Source organism: Clinocottus analis, unplaced genomic scaffold, assembly GCF_023055335.1.
Source record: "Clinocottus analis isolate CAN_PGR_092001 unplaced genomic scaffold, fCliAna1.0.p SCAF_19, whole genome shotgun sequence".
NCBI lineage: Eukaryota > Metazoa > Chordata > Actinopteri > Perciformes > Cottidae > Clinocottus > Clinocottus analis.
This window is the reverse complement of record NW_027175920.1, coordinates 105,177-120,024: the sequence shown is the minus strand read 5'-3', so window position 1 is coordinate 120,024 and position 14,848 is coordinate 105,177. Positions and strand designations below refer to the sequence as shown.

General features: G+C 47.2%; 1 protein-coding gene across 3 annotated transcripts in view; it reads right to left on the bottom strand.

Annotated features, from left to right (window-relative positions):
• Positions 1–229: 229 nt before the first annotated feature.
• Positions 230–14,848, bottom strand: part of LOC137789797 (corticotropin-releasing factor receptor 1) — a 47,659-nt gene continuing 33,040 nt past the window's right edge. For all 3 annotated transcript variants that reach the window (XM_068583588.1, XM_068583589.1, XM_068583590.1), the window contains 6 exons: positions 14,003–14,063; positions 12,219–12,291; positions 6,826–6,911; positions 6,562–6,697; positions 5,053–5,094; positions 230–3,210 (listed from right to left, as the gene is read on the bottom strand). In XM_068583588.1, coding sequence (XP_068439689.1) covers positions 3,070–3,210; positions 5,053–5,094; positions 6,562–6,697; positions 6,826–6,911; positions 12,219–12,291; positions 14,003–14,063 — 539 coding nt within the window. In that variant the 3' untranslated portion in view covers positions 230–3,069. The remainder of the gene's footprint in view (positions 3,211–5,052; positions 5,095–6,561; positions 6,698–6,825; positions 6,912–12,218; positions 12,292–14,002; positions 14,064–14,848) is intronic.

Here is a 14,848-nt window from a genome sequence, read left to right as displayed (position 1 = left end):
TCTTATTTAAAAAGCTTCTCCCCGCTGAGTCGCTCACACGCGGCTTAAAAGCATCACACGACGCTCAAGATGCATTCCTTGTTCGCCTTTTTGCTTCCTTGGGGGCCGTGGAGACAAACGGCTCGATGCCGAGCATCCCATAATAACCAGGAGCATTCCTGCTCCGTGAGCAGCCTGTCCGTGAATACATAAATAAATAAAACGTGACTCTGCACCGTTGAACCTTTTTCATTCGGTCAATGCGACACACAGTTTATTATCTCTCCACATCTTTTCAAGTAGGAAAACAACAAATATTGAAAATAAATAATAAATAATCTTGTGAGTTACAGAGTGCTGACCGTCACACAGCGACGCGTCGGCCTCTCTTTCACGTCGCAGAAAAGCATCACAACAATAACTTTCATGACTCGAGCACGTTGCACCGTTCAAAAGTTTGCAATCCACAACATGAAAACCTTGACTGTGAATGTGTGTGTGTGTGTGTGTGTGTGTGTGTGTGTGTGTGTGTGTGTGTGTGTCCTCTTCATGAAGCGATGTGAATGAGTTAAAGTACATGAAAGGATTCAACGAGAAGAAAACGTGTGAGACAACGAAGCGGCCTTCAAGCCTCCACAGGAGGAGAAGAAGGGTTTTATAAATCCGTTAAAAGCTCTTCAATCAGAGAGAGTCAGTGCTTCAGGGTCGCCGGCAGCTTTCTGAACGGGAAATTAAAACGTGAATTATACATTTGGTGTGTGGATTTTATGTTTTTCTCTCTTTGTGAGAGGAAAAGAAAAAAGAAAAACTGTTGATTACAAACTTTTTAAACGGTACTTGTGAAATTATTTTACCCCAAAACCTCCAATCACTGAACATGAACATCAGGAAGTGAGTCATCATTTCATCTTTTTATCATTTATTACACAGCTCAGACGCGTGAGGGAGAAAATATTGATCTAAATACTTCACAGGGAAGGATGAGGATGTTCAAGATTAAAACTGTTGAATTAAGATTAAAAATAACTTGTGATTTTCTAATTTAACGAGAAACTAAAACAGAAGAAACGTTTTCTCAGATGATGAAGTCAAAGAGTTATTACAACGTCCAATTCTGTGAGATTAAAGATTAAATTTAAGAGAAGAAAACACACACACACACACACACACACACACACACACACACTTGAGTTGTTCCTCCTCATAAACACACTTTAATCTCACAGAATATTCAAGTTAGTTTCATGTAATTGTAAAAGTTCCCCTGTAATCAAACCTGTGTGAACGATGTCGCCGTACACACACACACACACACACACACACACACACACACACACACACACACACACACACACACACACACACGTACACAGCTGCTGCTGGGCGGACTGGTTCAGTAGGAATGTGACTGGGATGAATTCACGTGTCGATGGTTCACAGTGTTCCTGGTTCATATCGTGACTTTGACCCTCTGCCGCTTACACACACACACACACACACACACACACACACACACACACACACACACACACACACACACACACATATATATATATATCTATCATAAATCAGTAGACAGCGTTACTGCTTAGCCCCGCCCACATGTCAGCTGTCAGCTGACGCGCTGCAGGACGACCTCCTGGCTTCATGAACTGTTTGTCTCGTGGATGTTGTGTCTCTTTGCTTCAGCTGAAGAGTTTTGTTCCAACAAACAAACAATAAACAACAACACAGATTCATTGTTGACCTCGTGAACACGTCCACGAGACGATCAGGGTCCACTTCACACTTCACACTTCACACTTCACAGATCCGTCACACGCTGTGAAACTCAAGTCCTTCACGTACTTTCCTTCAGTTGAAGTACTACGCTGTACAGATACTGCACCCAGATGATACTACGACGTGTGTATAGTATCGTAGTACAATCAGGGAAATGTAGTAAAAGTGTTGTGTAACACGTCCCCTGTGACTGCTATATTATATATTATATTATTATGCACTCTATCAATAGATTCTGCCAGGAGGTAAAGGGATATGTGTGTGTGTGTGTGTGTGTGTGTGTGTGTGTGTGTGTGTGTGTGTGTGTGTGTGTGTGTGTGTGTCCACGTCTCATCTTTCATCCTGCTGCAGTAAACTGTAAACTCATATTTGAAGGTGATCAGTTCTTGACTCACATTTTCTCAAAACACCTTTAATTTGTAAAAAAAGAAGAACTTGACCAGAAGCCTGAAGGAAGTTTTTAATTTTAAAATTGTATTTTGTTTCAATTGATTAATCGGTTAATTAACTAAAAGTTTCTGCAGTTTAATTCCTAACAAAACATCATATTCATGAACTCTTTGTACATTTGTGTGTAAAGTAGCGGAGAAGAAGTAGCATGTAGCATGTAGCATTTAGACTTATACTTAGGTATTGCACAATCCACGAGAGGCATGCTAACTGTCCCCCCCGCTTCAAGTCTTTATGCTAAGCTAAGCTAATTGCCTCCAGCGGTGTGGACCCTCGCGTTTTATTATTTTTGGAACAAAACTCTTCAGGTATAAATGAAGATGGAATGTGTTTAAAACCTTGTGGAAAGCAGACGAACGCAGAGCGAGAGGAAGACACAGCACGACGTCAAAAGAACAAACACCATATCAACAACACGTTAAAAACAACAACAACAAAACAAAAAGATAAAGAAAACAAACGTGAGATCATAATTCCTCATAAGTTATCGTGGGGATCCGGGTCAGTGCGGTCCAGCGACGCCCAAACCACGTCAGGGCTAAAAAAAAATTAAAAAAGCGGGAACACGACAGAGCGTCCGGCGGGCGGACGCCGCTCTACAGAGTGCTGTACATTCACACCGGGTCCAGAGGCGCAGCGCTGCGTTCACTGACCTCTCGCCTCCTGGAGTTCGCAGCGTCCTTCGACCTCGTCGGGTTTCACCGCGTCGCTCTGTCGCTCTGTCGCTCTGTAACGCTCTCAAAGTGTTTCAGTGTTCTCCAGTGCTGAGGCGGGAAGCCCTGACGGCAGCGGGTGGGGGAGGGGGCGGGGTCGGGGGTTGCTAGAGGGGGGCGGGGCTTATCCCGGCCGCCCCGCCCCTCATAGCGACGTGGACTGCTTGATGCTGTGGAAGCTGACCCGTGAAGGCGAGGTGTGCATGGACATGGCCTGCGTCATGCGCACCCGGATGGAGTGCTGCTCCTGCCAGCGGTGGAACCGCTTCCTCACCGCCGAGCGCACCTGAACAGACACACAACGGACAGCCGCCCGTCAGCGGGGGGGGCGGGACCTCGGAGCGCTTCTGGAAAAGCAAAACTATTTTTATGCCTTTTGATCGTAAACGTCAGACAAAAACTAAAGAGCTGTTTGATGGACTCTGAGCTAAAATAAAAGAGTTTAATGAGTCGTGTTTAAATATCTATACGTCTCCATGTCATCACTCGACATGTTACTGGTTATGAGCACATGAAGAAGTGAATCATACAGTTTATTTATCATCTCTGTGACTCCACAGATTATAAAGCTGTTATAATAAATTATATTAAACACAAAGTACATTTACTACAATTATAAAGTACTAATTTAGAACTTCGACTAAGATAGTTTAGGATATAATTTTCCTCTTTCTCCTCTTCCTCCTCCTGTTCCTCCTCTTCCTCCTGATCCATAATCAATGCTCTCCAGTAATCACATCTCTCCCCAGAGCCTCGAACACATCTTGTGTTTGACGTCTGGATTCATCAGCGAGCTCCAGCGTAAAGACGCTTAATCTTCACACACACACACACACACACACACACACACACACACACACACACACACACACACACACACACACACACACACACACACACACCGTTCGTGTCCCTCGTTCATCTGCCTCGTTTCTCTTCCCGCCTCGGCCTGAAACACTAAATCGATGTCGCTGCAGCTCGGCCTGCCGGCTGAGCCCCCGCACCATGAAGCCGCTCGGCCCCAGGACGCCGCTCGGCGCCGCTCGGCGGCGTCCTGGGGCCGAGCGGCGCCGAGCGGTCAGCCGGTGCTCCGTCCTCTCGTCGGTGGAGGAAGCAGCTCGAGGAGAGAAGGAGCCTCAGAGTGACCTCCTGTGATTAAACCTAAAGAGCTGTAATCCGCATGGTTTGGACTGAAAGGTCAGGCGCTATAATCATCAGAGGCCTCGTCTCCGCTCCGTCGTCACATCGGAGGTTTTACTCCCAACAAGCAGACGAGCCGACGAGGAGGAAACCAGATGGAGCGCTCGATTGTGCAATAAATGAAAAATCAGTTACATGTTCTGAAAAAAAAGAGATTACGAGGAGGATGAGTAAGGATGGAGGAGAGGCGGGAAGATGCTCTCTCGCTTGCGCAATCCCCCCCTCGCCGCTAAGCCCCGCCCCCTCGTCTGCTGCCACGTCGCCATGGAGCCCACACTGTCACTACCTGAAGAAATATGATCTCCTTTCAATTCACGGAGGGAAGAAGGAGAAAAAACCATCAGAGCAGACGGGAGAGTCTTTAATGTGTGTTTGAGGGAGATTTATCCTGGATGAAGATGGTTTAAAGCAGATAAAAGAGAGAGAGATGGATGGAAAGAGAGAGAGAGAGAGAGAGAGAGAGAGAGAGAGAGAGAGAGAGAGAGAGAGAGCTGCCAGCTGGAGTCACAAAGTGAAGGAACTCTCTTCCTCTTTTATTCTTTCAAGTGCATCAACTTGTGTTTTCCTGCCAAGCAACACGCGTTCACTTCACAGCACTCGCGATGTTTTCACGCCCCAAAAGCGACGAAGAGGAAGCCGATTCCAGTCGTATAAATATTAAAACTAGGCGCAGCATTAATAACAACCACAGGCGCATTAAAGCGGCGCATCTGCACGCTTGCATATTCATGTTCGGCTGCTATTCTGAGAGGGTTTCACCCCCCGATCCTCCAGATTAAGGCCGACGCTGTCATGAAGCGTCGGAGGTGATGTCACTTACACATGACAAGTCCTAATTGAGCCTGAACACCAGCGCTCCCAGCGCTCCCAGCGCCGCTAACGACGTAGCAGACGCACAATGTTTGATGGATGGTGTGAATGTGCTTACCTCGCTGTTGAGGAAGCAGTAAAACACGGACACGAAGAAGCCCTGTGAGGAAGAGGAGGGAAAGGAAGAGGAGGAGAGGAACAAAATGTCATCACAACAAAATCAACAAAAAAAACACAAAACACATCCGGGCTGATCTGCTTTTTTAATCCGAACACGGCGGCTTATCGCCGGCGTTACATCCACTCAATCATCTGGAGGAGCGTTACCATCGCTGCGCCCACGCGGAGCAAGAGGTTCCTCACGACCCACAATGCAACGCTGTGTTTGACCCCAAAAAAAAGCTTTCAGGGCGTCCGACACCCGAGCGGAAGGCCGGTGTCGGTTCACTTTGTTTCCATCTTTCAGTCCAACTTTTAATGGATTTCCACGCGGATCAGATTATCTGGTTGTTTGTTGCGTCGCAGAGCGAGTTAAGAGAAAACAGTCACATCAGATAAAAACACGTTTTTTTAAAATGCTATTCAACGGTGCGAACGAGTCGGAGATGTCGGGTTGATTCTCCCGCTTCGCACCTTTCGGGGAGGATTTGTGCGATCGAGTTTTAATTAAAGAATCCGGATGTTTCTGAGAGGCAGCCGGAGCTTTACTGACGGATGAGGACGGCTGGAGAAGATGAGATAAGAAGAGAAACGCCTAAAGTCTGAGTAATAAATGTCTCCAGACATCAAAGCAGACGGCCGACGCCGCCGATAGTCCCGCCCCTCCCTGCTGATTGGCTAATCGACAAGAGTCAGAAAATGACCCAATCACAGTCGCCGCCGATTTGGTTTTTAGATGCTTTAGAAACAGGAAGTCCTCAAAAGAATTCTCCTTGTAAGTCAATATTTTTGCAGCCGAATCAAACAGTTTACAGGATGTTGAACCTTCTTCATAATGCGTTTGATTAACTTCTATCTTTAAAGGGCTCGTATGAAGTGAATATGAGATAAGAGTTCACTCAGCAATAAGGTACGAGAGGCAGTGCTGTAGCGTCAACAATCTGCTACTCGTCAGGGCCTAACAACACCCTGAACTGTGCATTATTGTAGATACAGTACTGCCTGGAGTACATTATTGTAGATACAGTACTGCCTGGAGTACGTTATTGTAGATACAGTACTGCCTGGAGTACATTATTGCAGATACAGTACTGCATGGAGTACATTATTGTAGATACAGTACTGCCTGGAGTACATTATTGTAGATACAGTACTGCCTGGAGTACATTATTGTAGATACAGTACTGCATGGAGTACATTATTGTAGATACAGTACTGCATGGAGTACATTATTGTAGATACAGTACTGCCTGGAGTACATTATTGCTTTTATAATACGGTTGCCTCCTTCACAGGAAACATGTTTGTTAACGGTCGTTTAATTGTGAGTGAGCGCTGATAAGGAACGCTCTGGTAAACATAAACAGGCTGTACAGGACATTATGGCTCAATACAGTACACCCCGTGACTCTCAGCCAATCAGAATGCTTGATTTCATCATCATATATATGTGTATGATAGCTTGTACCTGGAAGGACTCCAGGAAGGAGTTGAAGTAGATGAAGACGATCTGAGAGATCTCGTCCTCTCCCGGGTTGACGAAGAACAGCATGTATGTGATTCCCAGGAGAGGAAGCAGCACCAGCGTGGCCTTCACGGCTTTCCTGCAGGGATCAGACCACCGGCTCAGGAACACTGACGCCCGCACGCCGCCCACCACGACTACACAATGTGTAGGAGGTGCTGTGTGTAGTACGCAACTACACACACGAGGTGCTGTGTGTCGGCGTACCTGTACTGGATCGTCTCCGACGTGGTCGAAGCTCTGAGTTTGGTCATCAGGATTCTCACGATGTTGAAGAGGAAGATGAAATTAATCTGTTGGAACAGAAGAGAGAGAGAGAGAGAGAGAGAGAGAGAGAGAGAGAGAGAGAGAGAGAGAGAGAGAGAGAGAGGGAGAGAGGGAGGGAGAGAGAGAGGGAGATAAAAACTCACTTACTTTGTGGTATGAAAAACAAACATAAAATCTCATATAATCTCATAATTTTGGAGATTTCGTGACAGAATACATTTGAAGGATGTTTGTAAAACAAGGTTATGAGATGAATAAACCAAATAAAGGCATCACTCCTCCCCCTCCCTCGCTCGGCTTCAGGAGGTTTTGGGTGAAGAAGCCGACTCTTTAATATCATTAATGCACTTAATGAACGGAGCCGCGAGGGACAGATTATGACTTATTCTGCAGCAGCAGTGCGTTCTCTGTGCCGTCCCTTCAGTGAAGCTTCGTTTCAGAGGCTGATCTTTTGAAGAGAGTTCATTTTTAATGGTAATTTCAAGGCTTTTACTCATAAAGGAAAGTGATTATCTGTCCGGTCGGCCTTTTCTTTTACGTTTGTATTTACAAATTTGAAACGCCGCCGCGTCCGTTAACATTGCTGAAACCTTGGCCCTCTGTTATCTTAAGTGCTCTCTCAGATTATTTCTCCCGCAATGTGACGAGAGACAGAATCAATATCTGCTGCAATAGGTGTGAATGATGCAACGTGAGAGCCAAAGGAATAGCGGGAGGAACACTTTCCCGGGCCGGCTGCCCTGACCTTGGCCGCGCGGAGGCACGCCGATCGTTAGCGATCTCGCCCGCCGCGGCGCCGCTAACTAGCCTCGTGCGTGAGAGCCGGATGACATCCTGTATTCGATCCCTTGCGGCAGCACATTGCTCTGCCGCCGCTGACGTTCGCTGGTGAAGGGCGACCGCGGACGCCCGACACCGAGGCGCCGCCAATGTTTCCCGGTGACCCGACGATGATCATGCACGGGTCGAGGAATTTGGCGAGCGGATAAAAAAAAGAGAGAGAAGCTGAGGTTGTGAGCAGCGGAGATATCGGAGGAGGCAGATGTGTGCTTCTGGGGAGCGTCTGAGGCCGCAGAGGAAGAGACGTAGACATGAGGAGCCTCCAGGGACTGGACTGAAGGGATGAGGAGACGAGGAGACGAGAGAAGGGGCTGTTTCTTGTGACGACATGGATGAAGGTCAAGCCCAGGAGGGACCGCCCCAAGAGACCAGAGGAAAGGTCCCGAAATCTCCACAGCGAGGAGGACAAGTACCGCAAAAGTCGGGTTACAAGCCGCTCCTAACCTTGCTGTAGCGAGCTAGCACCGCTGCTGCTACTAGCTGCTCGCTGCTGCTACTAGCTGCTTGATGCTGCTACTAGCTGCTCGCTGCTGCTACTAGCTGCTCGCTGCTGCTACTAGCTGCTCGCTGCTGCTCATGTCCCTGATGCCCAACACGGGCATCGAGCCTGGGCTGGTCCCGCTACCTTTCGATGGTTGTTGGGGAGCTAGCAGCGGCGCTAGCAGAGAGCTATTGGATTGTTAGCAGCAAAGCTAGCAGAGCGCTCGCTGCAGCGCTAGCTGGCTACAGCGGGGAGCTAGCGGGGACACCAACCAAAGGTAGTAGCCGCTTGCGACCCGACTTTTACGGGACTCAGAGTAGAAGTACACCGTTACAAGTAGAAGTACTAGCCTCAAAGTACTGGAGGTATTCCTGAGGCACGATGTGCCGTTGGTATTTTATTTGTATTGCGCAACTCTTCACTTTAAGTACACACTTTGATATCAGACTTAATTTAAACTTCCCTCATAATGTTTGCTTGTCATGTTTCTATTTTTAATGAAGTCTGTTTAACTGTATTATAGTTTAATTGTATTTTAATTATTAATGCGCGGGTGTCAGGCGTCGTGTTAACGGTGCAGCTCGGATCATTTTCATACTTTATGTGCTGCTGAGAAGCTTCATCTTCCTAAATGTCATATTTTTAACTAATAACTTGAAACTAAAATGACACTCGCTCCCTCTGACGTGCAGCTGGTGGACGTACAAGCGCCTCTAAACTGTTTTTAAGTGGAGAACTTGAGTGAAATGTACTTTCCGCCAGCTGGACGAGGACGGAGGAGTCAGGAGGGACCGGCCGAGGCTCCAGACCAGAGATGAGTAAAGCTTGTAGCGCGAGAGTCTCCAGGCGACGAGCAGCGTCTGCAGGCTCGCTGGACACGATGCTGCAGGAGGCTGAGTGGCTGCAGGTGGTCGATGCGTTTTCCTCTCACTGGGGTTGTGTTCACGCTCACGGCAGAAAGTTTGTGTTTTTATTTTGGAAGTTCAACCTCAACTCCTGCATGAGACCCTTTGATTGACCTTTAGACCCCTGAAAGCCTCAGAAAGCGACTTTTCACCTGCAACTGGCACTGAAATGCCTTTTAAAAGCGCACCGAGGCCTTTTGTATTATTAAAAACGGCTCAATATATCTGTACGAATATGAGTTATTCATATTATTATGAACAGAAAGACAGAGACCCAACAAGTTGCATGAAGTTTGTGGACATGAATGGACCCATTTTGGTCAAATTTGGGGTTATTGGACGGGATCCCCTTTTTTGCTCACTGCTCAACTCTGATAGTAAGTCTATAATAAACTGTGTAGTTAAATTATAGATACTCAGACTCTTAAAGAACAACAATGTCCCCAAATAATTTCAATATCTTTTAAATCGTACTTCAGATTGAATCGTTTCATCGCGAGAGACAAACGCGTGCTGTTCCCCTGGTGTCCACTGGGGGCAGCGCTGCTGTTTCACATGTCTAACTTTGTGTAATTTGTTGAGGAAAAACAGTGGCATGAAGTCAACAAGGATTAGTTATGAGCTCCTGGTTGTTTCACTGTTTACATTTGTGTCAGATTGTCGTAATTAACACATAAATACTTTGAGTTTTTAGGAGGTTTTGTGAGGTCACAGTGACCTCTGAGCACAAAGACTCTTGGTCGGTTCCTTTCAGACGTTCCTGAGATATTGCGTTCACGAGAACAGACCGAACGGATGAAATAGTGTATTAATATTTCGTAGTTGTGACCGGGACTGTTATTGAGGACGCGCTCGTCCTCTGAGGAACCCTCAGCAGATATTGTAAAGCAGTATTTTGCTGCACTTTAACGTTTAGCTGCTGAGTGTGGAGCTGCATGCAGACGATGAGATGAAATATTAAACTAAAGAGGATGGAAAACTTCCCTTCAGGGTATGGAAACAACCCAAATAGTGGACATAATTCATCAAAAGGAACAAACAGGACTGAACACATCTCTGGATCTCCAGCAGGATTCCCACATGCTGCAGAGATTCAACCGCTACGCTCGACAGGTAGAGCGCCAGGTCTTCACATCCATCATCCAACATGAAGAATGTGCTGCGGCCGCCAACGCCTCACGCCTGTCAGGCATTTTAAAGATGTTATAAAGACTAATTATATCCTTACGTAAAGTGCTGCTCCTGCAGCATGAAGGGAAAAGACTCTTACCACTAAGACCAGCATCATGGGGCCTTCTCTTACCACTAAGACCAGCATCATGGGGCCTTCTCTTACCACTAAGACCAGCATCATGGGGCCTTCTCCTAGCACTAAGACCAGCATCATGGGGCCTTCTCTTACCACTAAGACCAGCATCATGGGGCCTTCTCTTACCACTAAGACCAGCATCATGGGGCCTTCTCTTACCACTGGGACCAGCATCATGGGGCCTTCTCTTACCACTAGACCAGCATCATGGGGCCTTCTCTTACCACTAAGACCAGCATCATGGGGCCTTCTCTTACCACTAGACCAGCATCATGGGGCCTTCTCTTACCACTAAGACCAGCATCATGGGGCCTTCTCTTACCACTAGACCAGCATCATGGGGCCTTCTCTTACCACTAGGACCAGCATCATGGGGCCTTCTCTTACCACTAGACCAGCATCATGGGGCCTTCTCTTACTAGACCAGCATCATGGGGCCTTCTCTTACCACTAGACCAGCATCATGGGGCCTTCTCTTACCACTAAGACCAGGATCATGGGGCCTTCTCTTACCACTAAGACCAGGATCATGGGGCCTTCTCTTACTAGACCAGCATCATGGGGCCTTCTCTTACCACTAGACCAGCATCATGGGGCCTTCTCTTACCACTAGGACCAGCATCATGGGGCCTTCTCTTACTAGACCAGCATCATGGGGCCTTCTCTTAACACTAAGACCAGCATCATGGGGCCTTCTCTTACCACTAAGACCAGCATCATGGGGCCTTCTCTTACCACTAAGACCAGCATCATGGGGCCTTCTCTTACCACTAAGACCAGCATCATGGGGCCTTCTCTTACCACTAGGACCAGCATCATGGGGCCTTCTCTTACCACTAAGACCAGCATCATGGGGCCTTCTCTTACCACTAGGACCAGGATCATGGGGCCTTCTCTTACCACTAGGACCAGGATCATGGGGCCTTCTCTTACCACTAGACCAGCATCATGGGGCCTTCTCTTACCACTAGGACCAGGATCATGGGGCCTTCTCTTACCACTAAGACCAGCATCATGGGGCCTTCTCTTACCACTAGGACCAGGATCATGGGGCCTTCTCTTACCACTAGGACCAGGATCATGGGGCCTTCTCTTACCACTAGACCAGCATCATGGGGCCTTCTCTTACCACTAAGACCAGCATCATGGGGCCTTCTCTTACCACTAAGACCAGCATCATGGGGCCTTCTCTTACCACTAAGACCAGCATCATGGGGCCTTCTCTTACTAGACCAGCATCATGGGGCCTTCTCTTACCACTAAGACCAGCATCATGGGGCCTTCTCTTACCACTAAGACCAGCATCATGGGGCCTTCTCTTACCACTAAGACCAGCATCATGGGGCCTTCTCTTACTAGACCAGCATCATGGGGCCTTCTCTTACTAGACCAGCATCATGGGGCCTTCTCTTACCACTAAGACCAGCATCATGGGGCCTTCTCTTACCACTAAGACCAGCATCATGGGGCCTTCTCTTACTAGACCAGCATCATGGGGCCTTCTCTTACCACTAAGACCAGCATCATGGGGCCTTCTCTTACCACTAAGACCAGCATCATGGGGCCTTCTCTTACCACTAAGACCAGCATCATGGGGCCTTCTCTTACCACTAAGACCAGCATCATGGGGCCTTCTCTTACCACTAAGACCAGCATCATGGGGCCTTCTCTTACCACTAGGACCAGGATCATGGGGCCTTCTCTTACTAGACCAGCATCATGGGGCCTTCTCTTACCACTAGGACCAGGATCATGGGGCCTTCTCTTACTAGACCAGCATCATGGGGCCTTCTCTTACCACTAGGACCAGGATCATGGGGCCCTGGTAGATGTAGTCCGTGTAAACGCCGGCTCGCTTCCCGAACCAGCACCTGGAATCCAAACAGAAGCCGTTTATAATTTTCCCCCCCAAAAAAAGGACACATTTTTTTAAATTTGTGAAATATGAAATATAGCTTATTTCAGTCATAACTTTGATAAAATATGAAATATATAACATGATTTATTCACACACACACAAAAACGGTTGCGGTTGATGTTTTGTATTTTCTTCTCATTTCCATTAAAGGACCAGAAGGCACTTCCTGCTCTGTGACCTCCTGACGCCCTGAAGGTCGTCGCCTCTCAACCACAAACATCTGAGCAAACGAGGGCACAAAAAATCCTATTAAAAAAACTAATTTCCTAAAACAGCTGCTCGCTGTAGATTTGAATCAAACAAACAAGAGGAAATCCAGCGTTTGTCGGGGACTTCTTTCAGAAGATTCCTCGTCTGCAGGGGAGTCAGAACAACCTCCATCCTGCAGGTGAACGGCTCAGAGCTCACCAGCAGAGCAATGTGCTGCACCGGAGACACCGACAGGATCAATAGCAGCTGAAGAGAGAAACTCTATATTTAGAACATGTTCCCCTCTTTCTGCCGTCCTGACGGGGAAATGAAGCTCTCTCTCTCTCTCTCTGTCTCTCTCTCTCTCTCTCTCTCTCTCTCTCTCTCTCTCTCTCTCTCTCTCTCTCTCTCCTCTCTCTCTCTCTGCATTGATTGAAACAGTAATTTTACCTCCCAGGACAACAGGAGTCGCTGGTTTGTGTCATTGAGTGACTTTGGTGTGTTGAAGAGTTAGTTAAGCTTCACCGACTTCACCCGATCATGCAACACACACACACACACACACACACACACACACACACACACTGTGGGGAAGAACTACAGGAGTCTGCTGGCTTTTGAATCAGCTTCATCGGCCATGTGTGTGTGTGTGTGTGTGTGTGTGTGTGTGTGTGTGTGTGTGTGTGCATACATGGACTTTAACTCTGTTGTCATGTAGCTCTCTATGTTGATATATGAAATATAGAGATTATTTTCTGAAAACACAAATTGAATCTGTCAGCTATATGAGACCATTTCAAGTTAAAATAATAATGTTTATGTAATGTTAGAGAAGAAGAAAATACTTTAAGTTGCTGCACTGAAAATAATAAAAAATAAAAGAACATTTTTATTTTAGATGGTACTTGAAATATGAAACAAGTTTTCCAGTCAGTAATATCAAATATAGAGGATTGTTTTGAATCATAGAAACCTTATTTTTTATCAAACAAAAGTAATCTGTCACTTTTACCAGACGTTTTTAAATAAGCACAAGAGAGTAAAGAGGTGAACGTACTCTAAATATATAAATACATCTACTCTCCTTCGCTAGCGTCTCTCTCTCCATCTAGCGTCGCAATACACGGTGTACAAGTACCTCAAACGACCTCACCTTCAACAATCCCATCCCTCCCTCTGAGCACTTAAATCGAGATGTTTCTTCAGTGCACATTAACGTGCACTGAACCCGTTGTCACTCGTCTGCCAATCAATCAGGAGATAAGCACCGAGGGGGACGGCCCTCAGGGCGACCTGTAATTATGAATATTGCGCAATGCAAATGTGATTACCGGAGGTTATTAATAGGCATTCATCTCCTTAATGTACCACAGTTTGACTATATTCCCTTGTGTGTGTGTGTGTGTGTGCGTGTGTGTGTGTGCGTGTGTGTGTGTTTTTAGGTCACCAGGGTTCGGTTTCTCTGGAAAGCTTACTTCTCATTGTCGTAGTACAGCTTCCCGATCGCCCACGCCACAATGATAGGGAATGGTATACCTGTGAGGCAAACACACACACACACACACACACACACACACACACACACACACACGACAGATTATTCTTTCATCTTTTTCCTGCTTTCCAGATCATGAAATATCCCTACGGGGATTTCACGCCCGCGAGTATGGAGAGTCCTTGTGTTTTTCTTTTTTTGTTGTCGCCCTGCAAGCTCTGTCAAAAGCTATTGTTGTTTGTGAGCCGTGTGATCCGCAGATTCCAGCCCGAGACGTGTCACCGCCTGAGCGTTTCTCTCTTTAAAATAAATGGATATGGGGGGGGTGAGAACGAGCAGAAGACAGGACTTGACCATGAAGACCTTCGCGGCCGCCGCCGTCAGTCGTCTCTGGAAAGCGTTCCTCTTCATCGACAGCGTGCTGTCGTCGGCGTATCGCTTGAGCCTGAGGACGGATCTACTTTCCCTTCCACACAAAACCCCCCAATTACTTGAGAAATGCAATTTGTCTCGTTGCCTTCCCTCTCTCGTCCACGCCCCTCTGCTCCACTGTGTCGGAGCTCAAGTGAAGCCGAGCAAATAGAGTTTTATCTTCTTTATGTTCTCACGGCCGCCCCCCCCCCCCCCCCCCTCCCCCGCCGCCTCGACACGGAGGCTTCGCTTGGCCCTCGAGGGGAAATGTAATCCAGATGGCACAATGCGCCTAATCTCAGCAGCACATAGTTCAGTTTGACAGTGTTTGACGGGGTGTCAGTGGACTCCACGCCGATACGTTTCCCAGCTGCCGCGATGGATCCTGGTTTCTGCATCAAGTCCACAGCTTCCA